The 25,939-nt window shown below is 28.7% G+C and overlaps 5 protein-coding genes across 6 annotated transcripts; 2 read left to right on the top strand and 3 right to left on the bottom strand.

Moving 5' to 3' along the window:
• Positions 1-627: 627 nt before the first annotated feature.
• On the bottom strand, positions 628-2,539 carry LOC123275231. Its single transcript, XM_044743200.1, has 3 exons — positions 1,516-2,539; positions 1,042-1,249; positions 628-952 (listed from the first exon to the last, which is right to left on the bottom strand). The coding sequence occupies exons 1-3, from the start codon at positions 1,854-1,856 to the stop codon at positions 722-724; spliced, it is 780 nt and encodes a 259-aa protein (XP_044599135.1). The 5' UTR covers positions 1,857-2,539; the 3' UTR covers positions 628-721.
• A 647-nt stretch (positions 2,540-3,186) lies between these two features.
• Positions 3,187-6,408, bottom strand: LOC123275232 (mitochondrial import inner membrane translocase subunit Tim23). Of its 2 annotated transcripts, none has more exons than XM_044743202.1 (5): positions 6,222-6,408; positions 5,588-5,852; positions 5,344-5,513; positions 4,103-4,193; positions 3,187-3,390 (listed from the first exon to the last, which is right to left on the bottom strand). In XM_044743202.1, exons 1-5 carry the CDS (start codon positions 6,298-6,300, stop codon positions 3,381-3,383), a joined length of 615 nt encoding a protein of 204 aa, XP_044599137.1. In that variant the 5' UTR covers positions 6,301-6,408; the 3' UTR covers positions 3,187-3,380. The 2 variants fall into 2 exon arrangements, with proteins under 2 accessions (XP_044599137.1, XP_044599136.1); XM_044743201.1 differs by having other exon boundaries at positions 4,070-4,193; positions 6,222-6,407.
• A 572-nt stretch (positions 6,409-6,980) lies between these two features.
• On the top strand, positions 6,981-9,546 carry LOC123268244. Its single transcript, XM_044733174.1, has 8 exons — positions 6,981-7,170; positions 7,274-7,940; positions 8,018-8,208; positions 8,284-8,383; positions 8,465-8,635; positions 8,757-8,965; positions 9,045-9,233; positions 9,312-9,546. The coding sequence occupies exons 2-8, from the start codon at positions 7,413-7,415 to the stop codon at positions 9,457-9,459; spliced, it is 1,536 nt and encodes a 511-aa protein (XP_044589109.1). The 5' UTR covers positions 6,981-7,170; positions 7,274-7,412; the 3' UTR covers positions 9,460-9,546.
• A 211-nt stretch (positions 9,547-9,757) lies between these two features.
• LOC123263964 lies at positions 9,758-14,585 on the bottom strand. The gene is made up of 2 exons (XM_044727013.1): positions 14,339-14,585; positions 9,758-14,105 (listed from the first exon to the last, which is right to left on the bottom strand). Exons 1-2 carry the CDS (start codon positions 14,456-14,458, stop codon positions 10,761-10,763), a joined length of 3,465 nt encoding a protein of 1,154 aa, XP_044582948.1. The 5' UTR covers positions 14,459-14,585; the 3' UTR covers positions 9,758-10,760.
• A 502-nt stretch (positions 14,586-15,087) lies between these two features.
• Positions 15,088-21,077, top strand: LOC123259928 (E3 ubiquitin-protein ligase listerin). Its single transcript, XM_044720754.1, has 7 exons — positions 15,088-15,203; positions 15,313-15,522; positions 15,585-19,621; positions 19,697-20,045; positions 20,108-20,299; positions 20,359-20,526; positions 20,616-21,077. The coding sequence occupies exons 1-7, from the start codon at positions 15,162-15,164 to the stop codon at positions 20,673-20,675; spliced, it is 5,058 nt and encodes a 1,685-aa protein (XP_044576689.1). The 5' UTR covers positions 15,088-15,161; the 3' UTR covers positions 20,676-21,077.
• Positions 21,078-25,939: the final 4,862 nt, after the last annotated feature.

Genomic DNA, 25,939 nt, shown 5'->3' on the forward strand with positions numbered 1-25,939 from the left:
TGAAAAAACAATTGTAGTGTTTGAAGAAATAATATTTTTTTGGATAATTGTGTGAGTGTTATATTTACACAAATAATAAGTAGAAAATTATAAGTTGTTACATTGTATTTTGTTAAACAGTATACTTTATGAAATGATCGCTATTATTATTAATTATTATTAAATACTAATAACAATAAAAATGAATTTATGAATGAAATGCACAAATGTTTAAAAATAAATAGCGTATTGATGTATAGTTGAATAATTAATTAAAAAAGAGATGAAATAATATATTTGTATACAACATAAGCAGCATAAAAAAATAATTATCGAAAAAAATTAATCTAAGTTAACATTGTTTTGTGTGTCAATCCGTTTTTTCTGTTATTTTTTCTAAGGCAACTTTATCTAGTTTTATGTATTAATTATGAAAATATAAGTAAGTTGTGATGCATTAGTTATGAGTGAGTTAATTAATTATAAATATATAATAATGATAATGTAAATATAATAAATTGTATTGTATTTATGTAAAAAAATTAGTAATGAAATAAAATAATTCAGGCTATAGAATATACCTAAATATGTACTGTAAAACATCTTACAGTGTAATAAATATATGATTTGTTTTGAATTAATTTGTAAATTTTTTATATATATTTTTTAAAACTCTAATTATAATTTATATATATATTTTTGATTATAGTTTTTTGAGATACTTATTATTATAGATAAAATATTAACAGCAACAAGATTTTTCACCATAATTTCTGTGCCTCTGTCTTGCCATGACAAAATTAATTATAAAAATAATTATCCAGATGATAAAATTCGACCAAATAGAAATAAGAGCAAAGAGTAAAGCTAATCCGGTATTCATTTCGTCACCTCGCCTCCAATTGTTCGAATCAGGCTCAATGTAATCCATGTAATCGAATATTGCGCTACAGCTCAATCGATTGTGGACCGCCTACACCGAAATTAGTAAAGTTAGTAATTTTAATTATTATAATAATTACCTAAAAAAATTACAATTAATAATAATCAGAAATATTTTACCATAGCTTCGCGTCCTGATGATCCCAAAACGTGAATTATTCTTTTTTTATATTGTTCACAGGTTTTGTAATAACCATCGGTGACAACAATAGAGTGAGCAAGAGACAGACATGTGATTAATGCTGCTAAGAAAGTTGTTGGCGTCCAATGTTTACACGGGGATCGACTCTTAGGAGTTACGACTACGACATTTCCGTCTATTTCATTACTAAAAAAAAAAAAAAATAAATAAATAAAATAATTACAAAGGTGGGTGATGATCCATTACATTAATTAATTTATCGATTAAAATTAAATCCATTATTTAAGTTTAATTTAGTATCTTATCATTAATAAAGTATTTTTTATTTTAACAGCGGAATAATTGTCTTCAAATACAGTCATAGAAAAAATATTTAAACAATTATGATGAATATACAATTATTTATTAAAATTTTTTAAAAATAATAATATATAAAATTGAATAATAAATACCTGCTGTAATTAACTGATCTTCTGGCTATGATTTTAGGTTCACTTAATTTTTTATTGATACAAGTTCTATAACCGTGATAAAGACCGAATCCAATACTAAATAAAACAGATGGAATGACGGCATAAGTCGCAAAGTGACAAATTTTAGCGTCTCCACCTCTCAGTTTGCTAAATGCATTAACACCATAAAAAATACAATTACAGTCAGTCTCAAAACAACTGTCCAAGGTCCAAGCCCAGTATTGCCAGGTAGTTATAATGCAAATAAATGATATCACTGAGAGTAATGCAGCTGCAGAATAAAGAATCGCCAGACGTTTTTCAGCTTTTGCACTATTCATTTTTATACTCTTAAATAATACTAAGTTATTTTTATTTTATTATTTCTCAGATGTGATCCAATTATTATTTTTTAGCATGATAATATAATTGTGTTAAAATTATTAAATTAAATAACTCAGATGAAAAATTTTATAATTTTTTGTATTGAGCTCTATTTCGCGCGTATGAACTACGCAAAAGTTGCCGGAGAACTGGTGACTGATAATTTTTCCAAGAGTTCTTACCTATCTTTCACACCATTATTTCTATTTTATTATTAAAGCTATCCATTTATTATTCTTTTATAGTATGTAAATTGTAATATTTAAAAAATTTATAATATTTTGAATAATTTTCAACAGAGATGTTTATTTGTAAAAGCTGTATACTTATAAATAGTCTTTGTTTGGATAAGTGAAAATGGAACAGATTGGTCAGCTCGGTTTAAAAACCATTAATTTAAATTTAATACTTTCTAAATAATATCTTTGACGTAATAACCCACACTGTTACTTTATAAACAAAAAAAAAATGTCTAATATAAAAAGTAAACGCTAATTATAAAAACAAATAGAAAAATTTTAAGGTCAAACAAGGTGTAAAATTGTGAGAGCGAAGTTCAAATATTTGGTCAGCAAAGCATTTGTACACTCAATAGTTAAAATTACTCAATTTTTTAAATAAATAATATCAATTGTTACAATAAAATATTGTATTATCTGATTAATATGTTAATGAGATTATATGAATTATAATTTGAATTACGATACAATGGATTCACGTAAAAAAGTAAATTATTTATCACACTTGTTATCAATTGTAAACGTACACATTTTGCTACGATACAGCTTTTGTTATTACTCATCACGACCACAAATAAAAATTATATATCGAGTAATAAAAATGTTCTAATTACAGATCACATTAATTTAAGTTACTTGATTATTGATATAATAAAAAAATTTATACTACACTAGAATTGATGTTTTTTTTTTTACGTATTGGGTAAAGTAAAATTATTGACTAGTTTTTCAAAATCCTATCACGAGATAAGTCTTGATTTTATCCGAGTGTGAATAGAACTGATGGCTCTGTTGATGTATTACATATCAAGTTGACGCAGATAGGATGTGATAAGATTAAAATATATGTTTAACAGTGTACTACATTATTAAATTGTGTTGATAACTGTGATTGTTTATGAAACTTTTTGAAACACATCAAGAATCTATTAATAATTTATGCAGATAAAATTTTTTTAACTATTAGATTTTCGATAAGTAATGTTTAGTTTAAATGTCAATTTTTATTTTTATAATAATTTTTAAAGTTTATAAATGAAAAATTATATTGATTTTAAATGAATATATTTTAATTTTAATAAATGATTTAATCACTATAATTTACAGTATTTTAATATTAACATAGCTTGCTGAAGTTTGCATTGGATTTACTGGATTTAATCAGTGAATTTTTTACGGACAAAAACTATTTACAAAAAAGTGAAGAATTTCGGTGCTAGCCCATCGATCGAGGAAAATCATTTAGTTGGATCTGAAATAAAATTTATATATTCAATTATTGTAATATTTTATCGACATTATTAAAACTATTATTAGTAATTAAGCTCTCTTTAAATATTTTTTTGATCGAATGAATATTTAAAAAAATTAAAAATTAATTAAATACCAGGTAAAAGACAGTACAAATAAATGTTAGATCTCATTGGGATCTTTTATTATTAATTCAATTTTTGAAACAGATTACATGTTAAATTATGAAAAAAAAAATATCAAAACATTCTAAATCAATATTTAAATTTAACCAAAACAAAATCCATGATTTTATGAAGTATTAATTTTGATTAATATAATCTTTAAACAATTAAAGCTACCGCAGAAATACTAATTTTTTTAGGTCTAAGTCTGTATAACAGTATAAAAGCAAGATCAATAAACAAATAGTAATTTAATTCTTTCATTCATTTAGCATGAATAAAAAAAAATTATAAATCTCAATTAAAACCCCTAATACGACTGGTGAAATATAATGGCAACTATATATATATTTAATACATTCAATAATTACAACTATTTAAAAATCGTAAAGTAATAATTGAAGGTGTATAATATTTGTCAATTATTTTTGTTCATTCTTAAGAAATACCGTTTTGTCAAGGATACAAATATTAATGGTATGGTTTTGGTTAAAGATACTGCTCGTTCACACATACTCTTACGCTGGGTTCATATTGTGATGCCTTAACTGAGTTAATGAGTCCCGACTGTTCCATAAGCAGTACATTGATGCTAACGCCAACCCTACACCACCTCCCATCAAACATTTTGGAAGTCCCGCTGTAAGAAATAATAATAATTATTATTATTTATTTATTTATTTATTCAAGAACGCCAATCGGCAATATACAGTAGTAATTATAAAATTTATATTGTGATTATTGTTATTTGCAAGAACAATGATAGTTGAAAAGAAAAAGAAAGAGAAAAAAATAATAGGGATATTATCATCACTAAAAATAATAAGATGCCTGTCGTATAACATATTTAGAAAATTTTTTCACAGACATAATAATAATGTAATTTACTTCTGGAAAAAGTGAGTTTATCAAATTTGGTGAGATACAATCTTCTAAAATATGCAATTTAATTTTGTAATGATGAAAAAATTTTAACTTCCCGCTAAGAAAATTGAAAATTTTCAAAAAGCGGGAAGTTATTGGTTTTACCCCGTTTTTCGAAAATCGAGTTCTCATCAGATCTTGACGTTTTGAGGTCCTAGGAAGCTTCCCTGATTGTTTTTGCGATGATGTCCGTATGTGTGTGTGTGTGTGTGTGTGTGTGTGTGTGTGTGTGTGTGTGTGTGTGTATGCGACCCTCTTATAACTTTTGAACGGCTTGACCGATTTAGTCGCGGTTGATGCCATTTGAAAGGGCTTGACCAAACTTAAATTTTGAATACTATTTGGACTGATTCGAACCAGTAGATTTTGAGAAATCTCAAAAAACTACAAAAAAAAATTTTTTGAAATGAGGTTTTTTTGGAATTACTTTTAAACGGCTTTATCGATCAATTCCAAAAACTAATCAGCTCTTAAAATTAAAAAACCACGTCGATCACCGCAAGCTCGGTCAAAATCAGTTGATTCGTTCGTGAGTTATCGTTGTCGAAAGAAAACCGAAAAAAGTGTTTTTTCAGAATTACTTCAAAATTCCTGGCTCGATCGATTAAAACTTGAAAATTTTTCATGAAGCTTCAAAAACTGCGTTGAATGTTGCCAACCGCGTGAAAATCGGTTCATTCATTCAAAAGTTATTACCGTTTGAAAATTCAAAAAATTGTGTTTTATTAAACTTCTATTAGAGTTTTGAGCTCGAAGAGCTCAAAAACGTAATGTATAGTTTTGAGCGCTTAAGAACAAAATGAGCGGGAAGTTGCAGGGATGGCCTTTAGGGTCAAACGTCATCCTAATTTTTTTTTATTACTAACCAGTTGATTTAAACAGCATTCCAGTACAAGTAGCAGCAATCATAGTATTTATCGAATCGTCAGTATCTCTAATTAATTGAAGACCTACACCTATTCCGCTGTACATCACACAAACTACGCCAAGTGTATTTGCTACCGAAGATCCATTTTTCATAACATGATTAAGTAATCTGAAAAAATAATATGAATTGTTATTATTTTCAACTTCAAATTCAGCAATCAAATTGATTTAAATATTTCTTACTGAGTTCTCCTAAGCTTTCCAGTTTGTCCCTCCATTGTGGTAGCTTTTAAGCCTCTGTAAAATCCTCTCATGCCTCCAATACCAGCACCTATCATACAAGAAGCACCAATTTGACCAAAAGCTAATTCAAATCGTCCTCTAGATCTTCCTGCACCATCAGTTATAACTAATCCATCGGAGGTAATGAATTCTGGTTGATTTGTTGGTAAAAATGCCGGATCGAAGTTTAAATACGGACTATAAGGAGTTAGACGTTGCGATGATACTGAAAAAAAAAAAAAAAAAAATTTATAGTACAATTTTAATAAAATGATAAATATGATCAGAATGTTTAATAAAATATTCGAGTTTAATAAATAATTTTATGGTAAATTAATTACAATAGTTTGTAAATATCAGACTAATCAAAGAACTACTGATTCGATTAAAGGTTTAATTCTTTGAAAATAAAAAAAAATTGAAAAAGAAATATTATTGGTATTCATTTTTTTTAAATTAATGTCATGTGATATATATGATAAATAATAAATAATAAAATGGTTAATTAAAAATGTGATCAATGGTAAAGATAGGTTAGAATATAAGTTTGAAGTAAATTATAAATTACAACTTATAAAAATATATTATAACTTACAAGAAATATCGAGGTTTTCATTACTATAATCGGATGTTGACGATGATTCGTTCGAGTCGTTATTATTAAATCCCATCATCTTTGTTCTAATTTACAAACGCACGATGTAGATCAAAAATTTTCATCGAAAAATCCGAAGGTAGCGAAAGGTCGTGGTGGTCGTGACACTAAAGCGGATGATTCAATATCATGCGTTATTTTTTTTTTTATTTTTTATGGATTTTGCTCAGTTGGTAATAAATACATTATTTTCAAAATTGAATACTTTATGTTATAAATTAATCAATACACTGTAATTAATTGAGATATTATTTATACGAGTTTTTCATTAATTGGAAAATTTTTATTGTCTATTCTATAATTAAAAAGTTGAAAAAAAATTTTTTTATACCGGATACACATTCATAAATATAAATAGTTCTAAACAGAGCAGCCACTTAATTTTTTTTATTTCAAAATAATTACGTTAAATAATTGAATAAAAATTTCATAAATACTATTTATAAAAATTTTAAAGACACTGGTTGACAGACATTATAAATTTTTTAAAAATTGTATAGCAATATAATTATTATAAAAAAAAAATTTAATAAAACAATTCCACATGTGAAATTTAAAAAAGTTATTAGTGGAAATTTTTTAAAGCATTTTTTTTGTTCTAATTTTTCTAATAATTGATTTTTATAATAAAAATTTAAAAAATTGAATTAAACAGCAACTGATAATATCGGAATCTGTAAAAAATTTCAATGCACATGATTATTTTTGTATATTTATCAATGTGGGAAGAGAAATTAATTTGCAACGTTTTCTATCAAGTCTTATGTTTGAAAACAAGAGATATTCAATTATATAGTTAGTAGCTTGATAGCACAATAATTCCCACAAGAAGTATATTTTAAAATATTTTGTATTGTCTTCATTTTAAAATCAACTCAAGTCATCAACGGTACGTACTAACAAATTGTTTCTGTTAATTTATAACCTACTACCTATTAGCTAGCAACTGATAAAGGTATTACGTGTGCACTAACATTTATTATATTTTTCAGAAATAGTACTGCAATTGTTTTTTAAATACATATATAAATATAATAAACGCAAAGCCGACAAACTTATACGGTTGATAAATATTAAAAAAAAATTATTTGACGATACGTTTTGAATTAAGTTAAATAAAAGGAGGTTGAAATGGACAACGAACGTTGTGATAGAAATAATAGTGTTGTAGAATGTGAAAATATACTGAAAGTACTAAATATTAATGATAATAATTCAGTACAACAAGAAAATATTGACATAAATAATATGTCTGTGCATATATCGAAAAAAAAATTGAAAAAAGAAAGGCAACGTGCTAAAAAATTAGAAGCTGCTAATAAAAGTTCACGTGTATCAAAGAATATAAATAAAAATAGCCAACAAATATCTTATTCGAAAAATAATATCACTGAAGAAAACATAAAAAACGATATTGATAATACGATAAATGATATAGATAGTCATAATAGTAGCAATTCAATTATAGAAAATGATATAGATGATTTATCATTAGAGCAATCAGCTTTCGTTCAGTCAATTGTTAAACAAAGAAATAAATTAAAAAATAACTATATCGTTAAAGATAATAAAAACTCGTTAGAAAATATATCTGATAATAATAATATCAATAGTTTTGATTCATCAGATGATTTACAAGGATTTACTGTGGTTAAAAAAGTGAGTTTTTAATTTTATTTAATAATTTACATATGGTTAGAATATTTAATTAATTTTTAAATATTTTTTTTTTTCAGGACAAAAACACTAGAGATTGGGATAAAACCCCAGAAGGGTATGGAAAAGAAGGGTTTAGATTAATTATGAAAGGTCAAAAGGCTGATGCTATATACTATTTTTCAAAGGCTATTCAATTAGATCATTTAGAAGATATTCGTCATTATATTAATAGAAGTTATTGTTATTTAAATGTTGGTAGTTATCTTGAGTAAGTATTTTATCCTGATTATAATTTTACGGTTTCTGGCATTTAATTATAAATTTTTATTTTTTATTTTTTCAGAGCTCTGAGTGATATCAAATTTGTTATTTCTCGTACAGATGATCCAGTATTAATAAGTATTATGAAATGTAGGCAAGCACAAGCATTCATGGGACTAGAGGTAAATTAATAAAAATAAATTAAATCATTATCGTTCAATAATATTATATATTTAAATAATCAATGCATAATTAAATTATAGCATTTTAATGAAGCCGAAAAATGTTTTCAAGAAGCATTAAATGTTCTTCCAGATTGTTTGCCTGTTAAATTTGAACTTTATAGGATGAAAATAGTTCAACTTATTAATATGGGATTTTCTGAGAGATATATTTTAAAAGTATTTAGAAAAACACCATTGATTAATGTAAAGGTATGTTTTATTTTATAAGATGAAGGCTATTAAATGTTCGTTTAGCTTTTTATCATTTTATCCATAAATTTATTATTAATTAAATTAATTATTTAATTAAAAAATATCTTTGTTTTTTTAGGATGCAATTGCTATTTTGTATGAATTGAGTAATGACTACGATAAAAAACTTGATGACAGTAATATAAGTAGTGATATTGAGACGGAAATATTTCAATCGGATAGTGATGATAATCCAAGTAATACAAGTATATTTAAAGAAGTATTTGACTATAATGATCACGATAATTCTTGGCAAGCACCAACTAATATTGAAGTAGAATATCAAGCGTAAGTATTTTTACAATTTTTTATTATATTTTAAGAAAATATAATATTTAATTTAATAAAAATTTTAATTGCTTAATAGAAAAACAAAAGGAGCTAAAAATTCAAAAAAAATTGAATCTAAAGTTAATGGTGGTAAAGTAAAAACCGCCGATGTAACTGACTCAACAAAAAGTTTACAAAAAACTACTACGATTGACGCTAAGGCTGTGTGGGTCGGAAGTTTGACTTCTAAAATAAAAGATAGTATGTTGCTTAAGAAATTTTCAGAGTAAGTTAAACATTGTAATTAACTTTTTTGCTGTTAAAATTTAATATTTACAAATGTGTGTACAATTTTTGTGTTTAGGTTTGGCAAAGTTAACAGTGTTGCCGTTTTACCCGGTGAAAGATATGGTTTTATTAATTTTGTCGAAGCTCGTTCTGCCCAGCGAGCTGTCGAAGCCGGTTTTGTTGAATTGTGTGGAATGAAATTGCCAATTAAAATCCGCGCATAAATATAGAGAAAGTTATTTCACTATGACGTACAACGATTAAAGTAAAAACATTAATATTTTATTTGAATTAAAAATATTTTATATTACTATATAAATATGACTTTTTTCAAAGTATTTTCATGTTATTAAATATAATGATTCATTACAAAAAATGAAATATTTCTTTATAATCAATCGCAAAATTTAAAAATAAATGACAAAATAAACGAATATTCTTATTATTAAAAATTTAATTCAATGCCTTTATTAATTTTTACAATGATAAAATTTTAATTTTAGGAAAATAAATAAGCATGTATATGATTTAATTTTCAGGTTCTTTATTTACAGTTCTTAGCAATTACATACTTAACGACATGAATCTTGTTTTAATTATCATACAAAATGAAAATAAATACGTAAAGTGTGAAGCAATGTTCAGTCTAAATAATAAAAAAAAAAAAGTAATACAGAAAAAAATTATGTATATTATTGTCTATGGTAGTTCGTTTCGTTTTTTAAAAATTGATACCTAAACATCTAAATTAAAAAACATTAACTGTAAAAAATTCTCCCTTAAAAAAAAATCAAAAATAGTTCTTATGTAGACAATAAACAAATAGAATGCATTAAAACAAATAATAAATGCTTGTCCAATTTGATTAAAAAAATACAATTACAATAAAAATGAATGTGATTCTTATATTTCAGTTATAGTAAAAAGTTATAACACTCTAATTATAACTCCTTATTCTGGAATTATTATTTATATTCATACATTTATTTACAAACAATTCAAATAGTTTCAATATTTTCCTTTTTTAAACTTGTTCTGTAGAAATGATATATAAATTATCAATATAAATTGTATTATGCATTTCTTTGCTGTAGTTAGTTTTTAATTTTTTCAATTAAAATTTTTTAAAAATTTTAACTAATTTTCGTGATAATCATATTGCAAATTTTTTTACACTTACATAACACATAAAAAAAATAAATTCAAATGTTTATATTTCTTATCGTTATTAGGGCCAGGCTAGCAAAATTGTTAATGATTTATTATTGTAATCTTTCAACTCAAGTATTTGATGTTAATTATTCCAAAAAAATTTGATAAACTCTTTTAGATTAAAATTGGACATTTTAATTGTCAGTCTAATTGTTACAATTAAAAAGAAAAAAAAAAAAAAACGGTTATTTATAAATAATTATTTTACTTTTATATATTTTTAAGCAAAATCTAAAATTATCCAATTAGTAAAATTATAAGTAATAAATAATCTATTCACAAATTATGTCAAGACATAACTATCAATATTTGATTACCTACGTCCTGATTTATGAATTCCAGTCATATGAGAAGCACGAGAAATAGCCGATGGCCAATCTGTGTTGCAAATATAACATTTTCGTGTACAAGATTCATTAGCATGTATTCGATCCAGTGCATGTGTACACAATAAAACTAAACTTGGAATTTGACGTACTCTACAACCAGCAGAGATTTTTCTTTTTGTTACCTGTGGTTTAACAATTACTGGAGAAGGTACAGGAATAGTATTTTGGTCATCAGCATCTACATCCATATTTTCATCATTGTCGATTTTTTGGATTTTTATTTCTTCACGAGTTTCATTTAATTCAAGGACGTTGTTGTTACTGATCGTAGTAGAAACTTCTTCACTATTTTTTTGATTCGGGATGATTCCATTGAGAAGTATATCAGAAGGAGTATCAGTTAATAGTAACTCATTTGGACGACTTTCCGAATCTTGTGATTTACTATCGTCACTGTTATCACGACTTACTATTTCATATGAATCATTTTTCTTCTTTATTGTAATACTTATTCCAATTCCAGAATCACGATCACTGCTTTCTCGCGTATCGCTTGTATCATTTGTTATTTGCTGATGATCAACACGTACTTTACATGAAATTTTATGGGAAGCCAGTATATCACCGTTGCGAAATAAACGAGAACAATTTGAACACCTGTGCTCTATTGGTTCTTGATATTGTTTTATACTTTCTTGTGTTAAATAATTATTACTTTCTTTAAATGTTTCTAGTGGAAATGATGATCGACGCAGCAAAGATTCTGGATCATCCATCAGTAAATTAGATTTTGATAATGATGAATTAGCCTTGCGAATTTTTTGTTTCAATATTAAATCTGGATCCATATTAAGGTACTTTGGATTCGATGGTTTCATTTCAACGCCACGGAGTTTGCTAAATTCTCTTCTATGACTATATTCATCCCGACGCATCTTCTCATAACTTTTCAGCTCCAGTGGACAGTATTTACATATAAATCTAAGTGAACCATCCTCATCTCTAACTGCTGCAAATGTTCGAAGTGGTCCAGGAATACATGGCTCTTTTATAGGAGATACTTGCTGTTTTACTCGAGCGTTTATTTTACGTGCTTCAGGATTACTTCGACGTCTGATCACTGCTTTTTTAACTGGAGAAGCAACTTTTTTTTTTTCTATTTTTACTTCTTTTTTTACTGTTTTTTCAGCTTTTATAACAGGTTCTGAGGTAGCCGGCATCATTTTTAAGGACTGCTCAATCAACGGATCGGGATCACGCACTTTATGATATTCTAAAAAGTGTTTTCTTAAATTTTTAAAACCATTTTTAGAACATAATATACAGTAAGTTGGTTCTTTTGGCTTTGATTCCATTGGCACATCATCACTAATTGAATGATTACTTTTATCATTGGATAAAGCGCTACTTCTTCTTGTTCTTTTCTGAGCAATGGGAATTTCATCTAACGACGAATTACTGAAATTCACTGCAGTATCTAGCAATGAAATATTTTCATTATAATTAAACTTTGATTTTTCTCGTAATCCATTTCTAGTTGACGGTAGTCTAGGTTTTTCAACTTTAACTTGCCGTTTTATTTGAGCCGGTCTTTTTAAACCACGTTTAATGGCTCGTTTCTTTGCCGATGCTGATCTTGGTGATAATAATGGTGGAGGTGGTGGTGGTGGTGGCAATAATGGCGATGCATCATAATCGATTCGTCCAGTACTTTTCAATACCTCTTCAACTTGTTTAGTTTTTAAATCCAATCCGTGTCCTTGCGTTACATGCATGCGATAAACACTTTTACTGGAGAAATTTCTCATACACACATGACATTGGAAATTGTAAATAGGTTTTCGCAATAAAAAGTACACTTTATGCACCTTCAATAAATGTTTAACTAAATTTTCTGATTCATGAGACAGTGCTCCACAAATATAACACTTGTAGCGTAAACATCGACGGTGAATGTTCCAATAATGCTCAACAACATGATTAGAGGTCATAAAAGTCTCACCACATACTTTACAATCAAGTTCAGTTTTATCTTGCTCACGTGGATAAATATTATCAAATTTAATAGTGATACCATGGCTTTTACAATGAGTCTTAAAAACATTCAATTTTGTTGTTTTTAAATTACAAATAGGACAAGTTCTAAGGATACTATTTTCTGAATTTTGATTTTCAGGTATACTGTTTTTAGTTGGTGACTCATATGTCAACGAACTTGATGATAAGGATAACTTCGTTTGAACTTTACTTCCTTCATTAGATTTTTTACTATTATTATTGTGATTATTTCCTACTTGTTTATTGACATTTTTACCCGCTGGTGAACGTATATAAATTCCATGAACTTTTCGGTTATGAACTCGTTTATTTTTAAGGGAATAAAAATGTTTTCCACAAGTTTCACAGCGATAGACGTTCAAATTTCGTGACCGTTCGACACGTCGTTTTTTCTGTGGCGGCTCTTGATGAATAGCTTCTTCAACTGCCGGCTCAGGTTCAGGAATACTCTGTGAAGGCTGCTTACGTTTGTAACTTCGAATCAATTCAGGAGCTCCACCGTGAATAGCTACTACGTGTTTCTTCAAATTGTATTTGTCGGAATAAATTCTGTCACAGAAACAACAAGTTATTCTTGTACCAGGTTCACATGCCATAACGGACTTAATGAACTCGGTTGTATCAACAATAGTTGTATCGTCACTGCGTATATTTTTAACAGGAGCACTTTCAACTGATTTATTGTTATTGGAGACTTCATTTTCCTGATTATTAGATGAATTTGTCTCATTCTTAATACCGTGGTCAGATTTTTTACGGACCGGCGGTTGGATGATGTTATGTATACGCTCTTCGTGTTCTTTTAGCGACCTTATATGATTATATTGCTTACCACATGTTACACATGGATAAAGGACACGTGTGCGTTGAACGGAGAATTGGAAATTCGGTAAAGCCGTGTTTCCATTACCTAAAACCGGTTGGTACTTGATGTAAGGTGCCGTAGGATTATTTTGGGTCGACGAACACGACTCAGTATCATGATGTGATGAACTAGGCACGTCATAATTTATTGGGGTTAAATTACTATTTTCAACATCACCGTTAATCGTCTCAGCGTCATCGTTATTAACAGTATCATTGTCGTAATTGTAATAGTCATCTGTCATTTCTGATCCAGTTTCGTCGTCACTCGTCTCCGGATTAGGATCTTCTTGGAGATCCCGTATTAGCTGTATTGTTTCCCATATTTTATCACATCTTTCTAATTCGACAAAACACGGTTTTAATCCGTATGTTGCCTCTATTTCCAGTGATAATTCCAACGGATCCTGAATAAAAAATATACAGTTGAATTAGCTCAGCAATCAATGTAATAAAATTTAAACTTGCGAAATATTAAAAAAAAAAAAAAAAAAAAAAAAAAAATTAATGAATGAATAAAAATTTTTAAATAATGGTAATTTATTTTAATTCATTTTAATTACTGATAAATTATAAGTAAATATATTAGCGTACTAAAAATAATATTTATGAAACCTGTTGAAATGTAAACGAAACTCACCTGAAACTCAGCGGTATTTATAGTAACGACATTGTTTGTTTCTACACCACTAATTTTATTTGATTCTGGCTCAATGAATGTATCCACATTCTCACTAATCGATGGTGGTATCACTTCCATCGTTATTTAAAATATTAATCATTAAAAGTAATATATATTTAATAAACCCTATTTTTAAAATAATAGTCATTAGATTTTTACAACCTTCTCAATGCATCAAGCGTTCAGACATATTGGATTTCTAACAAAAAACGTGGCAACAGTGTTTTAGACGCTAACAAAAATTATCATTGGCTAGGTTTTTAAAATATAAAACCGCCAAAAATATTTAACAAGCACTCAGAACTTTTTAAAACAACTATCAAAATTAAATAATTTAAATTTAATTCTTGTGTTGTTAAATTTATAAATTATCATTCAACATATGATCCATTTAAATAATAAAAAAATAAATAATATAGTATCTAATATAAAATTTGGCGCTGTTAAATTATTCTGACACAAAGTTATCATTGGATGGTAAATTTTATATATTTTTATTTTGTAGTATAACTAGAAAAAAAATTGCGATAGTGTGTGTCAATTTATTTATTAAAAAAAATACACCAAGTAATTGTTTCATTAATACGTAATTTATATAATTATTGATGATTAATAATTATTAGGGCGCATACAAATTTTTTTTTGTTTTATAGTTTATATATTTTCTTAATAATTGTCAGATGAAAATTAAATTTTATTAAACATAACCAATTTTTATTTTTATTTAAATTGCAGTAATAAATGATATTTTGTTTGTGATATTGTTAAAAATTATTTAAAAATGGGGAAAAATAAAGCACAACGTACTAAAAATAATGCAAAGGTATTTATAAATTTATATGTATTAATGTTTTATAGGTTATGACTTATAACTATAACATATTGCTTGAATTTTCTTACCAATTGAAATTAATTATAAACTTTTAATTCAGCCTTCAAACAGTGCTCGGAGTGCTGAGTTCCTGGGTAGCGCAATGCCGAATTTCGTGGGATTTTCAGCAGTGAAAGACGGTGGATATGTACCGGTTTTACCTGGCTTATCGCTGAACCAATTGAATGAAGTCGAAATAAGTGCCATCGACTCAAACTTCCAGGTCGTCTTCAAGAAAATGAATAAAAAAGATGCTACTACAAAATTTAAAGTATATAATTTTTTATTGTGTCATTAGTTTTAAACAAACAATTGAATAATTTTTTATTTTAGGCTCTACAAGAGTTTGCTGATTTGGTTAAAGAATCTCCACTCCAAACGGTGGAAGCTATTTTACCATTTTGGCCGAAGCTCTACAGCACATTGGCTGTCGACGTAGAGCACAGAGTACGCGATGCTGCTCAAATAACCCACGGAGTTTTAGTCAAAAAAGTTGGAAAAAGCATCGCCACTTATCTTAAACAACTAGCTGGACCTTGGTTTACATCGCAGTTTGATCCGTTTCCACCAGCAGCCTCAGCAGCAAGTAACTCATTGCATGAAACTTTTCCAGACAAAAAATATGTCGATGCAATAGTCTACTGTCAGGATGAAATTTTGTCCTATATTTGCTACAATATAAATGTTCAAACACCGCAATTATTGAATATAACACACAAGGCGATGAATCTTGCTCCTGAAATTCTGGAGGCTAAATATCAACGGATATTGATCTGCAGTTTGCAGGGTTACTGTTCTTATTTGAAACAAGCTCCACATCAGCAAATTGAAAAGACATCTAGCAGTCATCACCAAATTATAAATGGTAATAAATTTTGGAAGTTAGCCAAGCATGAAATTCCATTGATAAAAATATCATTTTTCAATATTATTACATCGCTTATTGAAAATTGTAAAGATATTCTTAAAGATTCTGAGAAAAAAACAATAACATCGATAATGAACACTCTTGATGAAAACGAACCTGGAGTTATTTCGGCGGTATGGGAGTGTATGTTAATAGCTATTGACAAAATTGATGACTGGTACACTTATGTCAGTATTGAGAAATTAGTTTTGCCGAAATTGTGGAGAGTATTACGCAGTGGCGGACAAGGATGTGCTAGTATTATCTACCCAAATTTGTTACCACTGATTAGCCAGTTTCCAAAGTTTGACTTGGATAAGAAGAATTTATTTTTCAACTTTTTCGATAATATGAGCCAAGGATTTATGGCTAAGAATGTCTTAGTCAGTCGGTCTGAAATTACAGCAATAATCAAGTCATACATCGAATGTCTTCGATATACTATTTTATTGAATAATAATGACATTGATTTATGCGGAAAACTTGTTAAAGAACAATTGATTCCAGCTATTGAATCTTTCATTACAGATTACACGCCGGTTAAATTAGTATTGTTCAATGAGGCCGCTGAGCTACTGAGATATTGGAGTAAAAATCGTAATTCTGAGGATTACAAATCTTATGGAGAGTTGATAGTTATCTTTTGGAATGAGCTTGAGTCAATGTTTAATCGTTTTATGGACAGGGAGAGTGAAACATTTGAAAAAGTAACTGTAGATAATATTTGGGATGCTCAAATTAAGTTATTGACTGCGTTAAAATGTTCTTCTAATGTCAATCGTAAAAGCTTACGTATTAAATTTGAAGACACGGATAAGGCTGAATCAAAGGAACAACTTTATAGTCAGCAGTCTACAGACGATGTTTTGGTGAAAGAAATCAATAATTTTGTCACTAAGTTGTGCATCAAATTAATCAATAACTATGATAGAAACACATCAAAGAATATTGATCCGCTGAGCCGACTAATTTGCCAGTTTGAAAGCCAATTTTTGTTTGAAGAAGTTTGTAAAGTATACACCAATGGTGATAATTTACTGGAGTTTTACAATAAAACTTTTAAAGTTTGGCTGGGGAATAATAATGCTAAAGTAAATGAAATTGTTAAAATAATATTCACCTTACTACAATATATGAAGGATGACGATAAAAATAGTGTTTTAAATTCATTAACGAGTATGAATAATAGTAAAGTATTAAATTGTGCTATTAGTTGTGCACTGAATGATAAAAACATGAATGACCAAGTAATTAAATCTTGGCGTAAAGACGACTATACCTCAGAATATTTATCTCGGCTTACAGAAAAAGTTATCAGCGATAATTGTGAAGAGAGTAAAAAAGTATTACTGCAGTCTTTTAAATCGTGTGGTGATGATTTTTGTATCAGCGAGCAGGCAGTCTGTGGTGTGTTAAATGTTTTGTGTGATTACTTGACGCAATCTGAAGACATAGCGGAATCATTGATCACCTTTACATCGCAATTATCATTGCTCATTTGGAATTATAAAAAATTAATTTCCGCAACATTAAAACTGTTCAAGACGTTATTTAAAATGAGTAATAAAGATTCTTTGTCACTTGATTTAAAAGAATCAGTACAGACTAGTTGGACAACCGGACTGATGTCAATTTATCATAAAATAACTCCAAATGAATTGTTCAAACTTCAAGAGGAATGTATGAAAATTATGTATGAGAAAATGTACTCTAACGATTTTAAAACAAGTGATGGAACTGATTTGATATTAAATTTCTTAGAAGCTTCAAACAATTATAATTATGATGAGGCTCTAACGTCCTTGATTAGATTTAATAATAACATAGAGAAAAGTTCATTGGACGAGTGGGTTCCTGCAGTGAAAAATTTTATTTTGCATACGGAAATAGTCTGCGGTAATTTTAATTCTGTAAATCCAATCAAAAGTGTGTCATTGGAATGTCCGATTAAACTGTCAAGTGAACCAGAAGAAGAAGAACAAGGAATGCCAGAAAAAATGATGCGTTGCTTAAAGTGGTCTCTATTTACTACCAAGCTTATCAATAAATTAATAATGCAATTAAATGACGAGTATGAAGATGATGAATTTGAATCAATTATTAAAAGTAGTCTCGATAATTCTTCTGAGCAATTAAGAAATATTTTATTGATAACTAGTCTTGGTAAGTTGTACAACGATCACTATAAATTTTCCTGCAACGCCGAAGCAATCAAGCAAATTTACGTTTCACTTCATTTCGAGTGTAAGAGTTTGCGTGAAAAAATACCACTCAATGTTTGGAAAGAAATAATTTTAGATTCACTAGATGTCGACAAGTATTGGACTGAATGGGGAAGTACTTTTTCGCTGTTTTTACAATACTACTCCGATGATAAAATTTATTTTTCAGAAATAAAATCACAGGCTAGAGAAATACTAAGTGAGTACACTACAGAAGACGGTGGAAATTCAGTTAGCTTGATACAAGATGTAAAAGCAGTAATATTAGCGCAACTTATTTTGAATGATGATGATGATGAAGGTAATACTCTTTCTTTAAATGTTTTGGAGAAAATAATAAAACGTAACCAAATGGACAAAGAATTCTTACTATTTAACCGAGACATTAGTTCTGTTTCGTGGTCAGAATTTATTTTGCCACTTGAATTAGTACGATTATTAACAAAATCGTTGCAAAAAGTTCCAACAAAAATGACCACTGAGATGCGAGATGCTGCAGTAATTTATTTGTCATCATGGCTCATGTCTCTGAATAAATCTATAGCTCACCACAAAGATTTAAAACTACAATGCTTTGTCATAGCTCTCAGTCAACTATTTTGCGCTATAAAAAATTTATTAAGCAGGGTTACAGAGAAAGATTTTGAAGAAATACGCACAGGATTCGTGGATGAGTGGAATAATATTTTCGCCGATGACATCAACCGTGAGATAGCAAACACTTGGATGTACTACGCAGATTTATTCAACAATGAAACTGAATTTTTAACTCCAATTCTTATGTTGAATTATTTAGGCAATGCTATCAAGCTTCTCGACGGAGTAATTTTCTTTAAAGAATCTACTGATGCTCCGATTACAGTCACCTCCGATGATTTGATAAAGTTCTCTCTGAAACTTATATTATCACCAATTCCAAGTCTTCAGCTGTCTGCTCATCATGCTCTGAACCGTTTGATTCCAACACTCGTAGAGCAGGATAAAAATACAATTGAACAGGAAAACTTTGACGCTAAAACACTGAATATTTACAAATTTGAAGATACTATTTTACGAACTCAAAAAATAGTTGATACAATATTATTAGATTTCAAATTATGTGATACAATAACTTGTACTGTTAAACCGTATACAGACTCTTACACTTACACTTTCGGATACATTCTGACTTGGCTTAATGTTTTGGAAATGTGCAGCCATGCTCATGCTGATTTGCGTTATCAATACGGAGAAATACTCAAGTAAGTATTTAATACCATTAGCATTAACTGAATTGTAAATTAATCAAAACTAAATTTTCATATTAATTATTACAGAAATGATTACTTCTCATCGTTGATGAATAACATCTTTCGATTGATGCCGGCAAAGATGCTTGAATTTACAGATAAACGAACTCCATTGTTTGAGTTTGTAAATTTATTCAAAGATCAACCTTTGTTAAACTTAAATGATAGTTTGACTAGCTCTACATTAGACCACGTAGTTTGCTGGGTTTATACCAATTGTTTGAGGTATATGCCGGTGTTAGCAAGACAGTGGTGGAGTGAAGTTGAATCCCGTGTAGGAAGTACCATGGAAAAAATTACAACTCTTTATGTTAGTCCTATTCTATGTCGAGAGGAATTGACAGTGAATAAACTTAATGACGTACCTAATTTGACGGTAAATATATTTATACTTGAAATAATTTATAATTGAGATAATGATGAATGTCCAATTTATAGATCATAGTTTATCCAACGGTACGAGAGTTAAACGCTGTTTATAGGATGGATGACTCAAAGTTGGAATTGAAAATGATTTTACCGACAAATTATCCTCTGGGTACTGTCACTGTTGAACCTCGACAACATGCTGGTGGTGCGGCTAACTGGAAAAATAGCCATATGCAGCTCTCAATATTTCTTAACCATCAGGTAAAATTAAATAAAATTAGTTTGAAAATATTTTATTAATAAAAAAAAATTTTTGTTAGAATGGATCAATTTGGGATGGTTTGATGATGTGGAAAAATAATTTAGATAAAAAGTTTTCTGGCGTTGAAGAGTGCTACATTTGTTTCAGTATATTTCATATCAATACTTATCAAATACCAAAGCTTTCATGTCATACTTGCCGAAAAAAATTCCATGCTCCTTGTCTGGTAAGTAAAACATTCTTATTCCTACAAGGAAGGTGATAATTGAATATTAAAATATGATTAGAAATTTATAAAAATTTATTTCATTTCAGTACAAATGGTTCAGCACAAGTCAGAAGTCAACCTGTCCAATATGCCGAAATATATTTTAATTTAAAATAAAAAAAGTTTGTATAAAAATCGATTATCGATTACTATGTTAAAAATATGTGTATAAATAATGATATTAAATATTGAATAATAAATATTATTATATAATATGAATCGATTGATAGATGGCAACTTTATTCCATTGAATAATTCATTCTAAATGTTATTTCAACACATGATTAAATCTACTACGTCATACGTGATTAAAAAAGAATAAAGAAGTCATTGACTGAATGACTGGTCTTTTCAGTGGGGACACAGTAATGGTATATTATTAAACTTCCACGGTGGAAGTTCCACCACTTTTACTGTACGATCTTTATATAAACTCGTCGCGTTTGAGACTTGCAAGTATTCTTAGTATAGTGCTAAGTTGGAAATGTTTTAATAAGTTTTTAAAAATTTTTAAATTTTAAATATAATTGTTCGTTATCGCTTCAATTTCAATAGTGTGTTCCTATTCAGTGTGATAAATTTAACAGGCGACCGCACCCAATCTACTAGTGTCCGCCATTTTGTGTGTTGATTAATTTTATTTCAATATATTATACATATATTAACTTTTGTTCGTAACATTTCATTAAAAAAGCTAATAAAATTTATTTTAATAATTATAACATTTCTTTGAATTATTTTCTTCATTATAAATCTCAATAAAAGCAAAAAAAAAAATTATATAAGCATTTAAATGTTTATATATTAATAAAATTAATATAATTTATAATTTTCTTTTATTCTAATAAAAATTTGATTAATTCGTTGTAGCGTTTCGTATGGACATTCTTTCGACATACAGCTGTACATTCTGTGAAAGTGGACCAATATTCTACTGTGTATTCAAAAAACAGAAATAATTGAATTGAAAATAGAAGAACAAGTAAAATTTTGCTCAGCAATGAAATATTAAAAAATGCATAAAGTTGATCAAATTTTTGTTCATGTGCGTACCAAACGGATAAGTTATTGAGAGAATTGTTAGTGTGGTTAACAAATAGCTTGTAGTGTTTCAGAAAGCCAGCACCGATGATCGGTTGACTTACGTCGGCAACTCGAAATTCCCCGATAAAATTTCGATTTAAACCAAAATTGAGATTGCAACTTATAGTTCCGTAAGTTGAAATTGTGGTTTTGTCCGACTGTTGAAGATTGCAAGAGGGATCGCGTGTCAAATTCTGATCTCGTAACATGGATCGAGGAAATACACTATTTTGAGCACCACCATCAACAAGAAAACGGATTCCAGAAATCTGATCAGTAACGAATACGCGATCATCGTCGACTTTGGAATCATTATCATTCTTTCTCAGTTCTTCGTTTTGATTTTCATTTGAGACAATATTGGATGGCAAGCGTGAATTAATTGATAATTCAGAATCATGATCTAGACTAATGATCTTCTTCTTCAGGTTTACATTAATTCCATAGTGAGAAATAAAATCGGCGCCAAGGATTGGTTCACTAACGTCAGCAATCATTAAGTCCCACTTAAAATCACGTCCCAAACCCAGGTCGAGTTTCATAGATGTTGTTCCAAACTTTTTGTTGGTAGATTGCAGTGATGAAAATTAATCTGGAAGAGGCTCTATTCGACCGGGCACCAGACTTCGAGGATATAAACTACGTTCAGAACCTGTATTAATCAAAAATTTTATCTTTGAATGACTATTAGTGACGAATAGACGTTCATCTTTTGAATCGCAGAAATTTTTTTTATCAAACTGTTCACCGCTTTTTATATCTTGATTTAGTTCAGTATCGTTTTCAGTGAGTGAATGAAAAGATGAGTCAGGAATAATGCCATATCTGTCAACTGAGTTGTTTGTGTGATATCTCTCGCCATTCTGCCGAAGGGGTTGAATTTTTATTGTACGATTTCGTTGGCGATTTTTTCTTATTTCATCAAAGCTATTCGATTTCTTAAAAACATTGCTTAACCAATTAAACATTTTAAAAAACAACTTTTCACTATTCAACTATGTATAATTTTTTATTGTACTAACTTTCGCTCACAATAACAATTAACTCAATAGTTCTTACACATTAGTATATATGTACACACTGCTTAGCTCTCCACCTTCCAGCCAAATCAAACTACTTAACTATTATTATATATATACAACTCCTAAATGTCAAGCAGTGTCTACAACCTGTTGCCGACCATGCGTATAAAACGGAAGTTAGAGCGCATGCTCATTTGCTATGTTTTCAAGGCGGTAATGTGACAGTTCGGGCAATCTTAATAGGCACCCATACATATACATTGTTCACAGACGTAAAAAGTGCCGAAAAAGATGGCGGATATTGAGACATGCGCACAAAAAATTTCCAACTATGAAAAGGCTATGTCATAATAATGGTGGACTTATGTGAAAAGAGTGAAAGGGGATTCACTTGCGCACGTGCCAACTTATCCCTATCTGACCTCTATTACACTATGTATTGTGAAGGCTATATCAAGTGTGTTTGTTGTAAAACGCATGGCCACACAGCCATCACACATATAGTGTTCCTCACTTCTCCCCCTCCGGGAGAAAGAGTCAACTTGGTCTCGCTGCAGTAAACATGAAGGTCAATTTTTTTTACTTAGATATTAATACTGTTTTTTATTTTTTATAGCAATTTTATATAAGTTTCACTTATTTTCAAAATTTAATAAATTTAAATAAATATTTGTTAACTATATAATAACTTTTATTTAAGGTAAAAGACCCAGTTATTGACACTGGCATAGTTAATCGACACTTGTAATTTTATTCTAATTAAAAAAATAAAATGTTCTCAAAAAACCAATTATCTTAAAATTTATAATTCGAAAATTATATTTATTAATTTATTAGAATCGATTTGTTTTATTTAATTAAAATCAAACTGCAAGTGTCAATAATTAGTTCAGTGTCAATAACCGGGTCATTTATCTTACAATAAAAATGTATACAAGAAATTAACAAATCACATTACATATACGGGGTAACAATATTTTTATACTACTGTAAAACCAGTTTACTTGCTTTTAATTAATTCATTTATATTTTTTTTCTGTCCAGCCAGAAAGCGCCAATTTCCGGGCTGCTGTGCTAAACAAAGTTGGCTCTTTCTGCCTCTCTCGAGCAGAATAATGTACATCTTAGGTATTAAATAAAAAAGCCTCAGATCACATGAATATATAATATACTATCAGTAGATTTCTTAAAAATCTAAATATTGCATTGGCCCCCATGACGCAACTATTAAAAAATTCTATTATATTCCGACTTAACTCGCCGAGCTATGTTAGAAAATACATATGGTTCAAAAGTTTATGTATTTTTATATTGATATATATATAATTATATATTTATATAAGTACATAAATATTTGTATATACAGCTTCGCTTCGACTGACAATTACAAGTGCTTTGAGACATTTTTCACTTTACTGGCCTAGGTACATCATATATTATTACTGTGTCTCAATTTTTAAACTACTTAAACTTACAGTCGACGCTCTCTGTATTTGACCGCTCTCTGTATTTGACCACATTCTTCCTCTGTATTTGACGATTTTACACAGATCTTATGGACAAGGACGAGTCAAGTACAGAGAATGGTCCTGTACGGGCGAGTCAAATACAGAGAGCGTTGACTGTATTCGAGATTAATTTACTTATTCCCAGGGCTAAATGCTGCCGAGTATCGTAAAGATCGGGCTCATTCTCACTTGATGAGAGTTGAGAGGACTACGAGGAAGATTATTAGGAGTGGGGATATTCCGACACCGACCTTTATACTTACTGTTGAATCTTAAGTTGGCGATTTTGTTAAGCTAAAACTTACCTTGTACTTCCCTTCCCTGCTTCTTGGTGTATCTCTGTCTTCCATCCTCTCAGTGCTTAGATCTAGTAATAGATCGGGATATAAAAGTATCCTAAGTAAATTCTCCGAATCTTTCTTTTTTCTTTTAACTCGTCAAGTATGATCAATTTTTTCTTATCGAGGTTTATAGTATAAAATAAGTTGGATAAATTGAAAGAAATAAGCATACAATTTTTTTTTAATATATGGTCAGATGTTTATTTGAATTTCATAATTTTTTACTCTATACAATTTTACTTATAAATATGTATACAATTTCGGTAAAAATATTGGAAAAAATAATTTGATAAAAATATTAAAATAAATGTAACATGATTATATAAACAATAACATTAAAAGTTTAAGATCGGTATATTGAATCAAGTAAATATATAAATTACAATGAAACTTTTTAATTTGCTTGATTATTATTTTTATGAGAAATCTTTTTGAAATGAATTTTATAAAAATACAAAAATGATTAATAAACATAGTATAAAAACTGTAGAGGAATATTAATTTTAAAAAGTAAAAACTGATAAATTCTCCCAAATTTTTTAATTTAGTAGCTTAACCCATGAAAATAATTCTACCGTTTGTAAAAATCTACTATTAGTCCGTAATGAGCAAAAAAGTCAGCACCTAGAATTGGTTGATCAACGTCATGATTGTGAGGTTCCATTCAAAAATTTCGCCCTAATCCAAAGTCTAATTTCATGGAAGTGGTCCCATAAGTTGAAATATGAGTGTTATTTGCAGCTCGAAAATTTCGACCTTTGGATCTGCACTAACAGGGTTTTTTACCACGTTGGAGGGATAGAAGTTCGAGGAATTACATTGCGACAAGCTCCTATGTCAATTAAAAACCTTCTTTGTGTACGGCTTTGTAGAGTAAAGAATAAACGATTTCCCTTACGCGAACTGGATAATATATTCCGTTCAATTCTTGATTATATTCTCTCCAACACTTTCATTCCGTACGACCTCGTAAGCTTTTAGAATCCTGAGCAGATAAGATGATAAACCACTGTTGCGGCTTTGGATGACAACTGTAAATGTTTATCACACATAAATATACATTTAATAGCATTATATAATGTTTCAGGTTTGAATTAGTTATACATGTTAATCTCATACCTTCTCCAACCTGGTTGATGACCTGATGATGATGATGAAGATGATGACTGTGAATGCCAAGAGATCTCTATTCTGGATATACATTGCACAACAATAATGAAAAAATATCTCAAGACATTTATTGATAACTGAAGTAGCCATTCAATTGATTCTGCACAAATTAATTTAATTAATTGTTGAAGGAGTATTAAATCAAAATTAAACATTTTTTAATTAATCAATAAATATCTATTTAATTATTTAATTATTTACGACACTTCACTGGAATTTTGTTAATGATATTGTAACGAGTGGTTTA

The sequence above is a fragment of the Cotesia glomerata genome, linkage group LG1 (assembly GCF_020080835.1).
Source record: "Cotesia glomerata isolate CgM1 linkage group LG1, MPM_Cglom_v2.3, whole genome shotgun sequence".
NCBI classification, from domain to species: Eukaryota; Metazoa; Arthropoda; class Insecta; order Hymenoptera; family Braconidae; genus Cotesia; species Cotesia glomerata.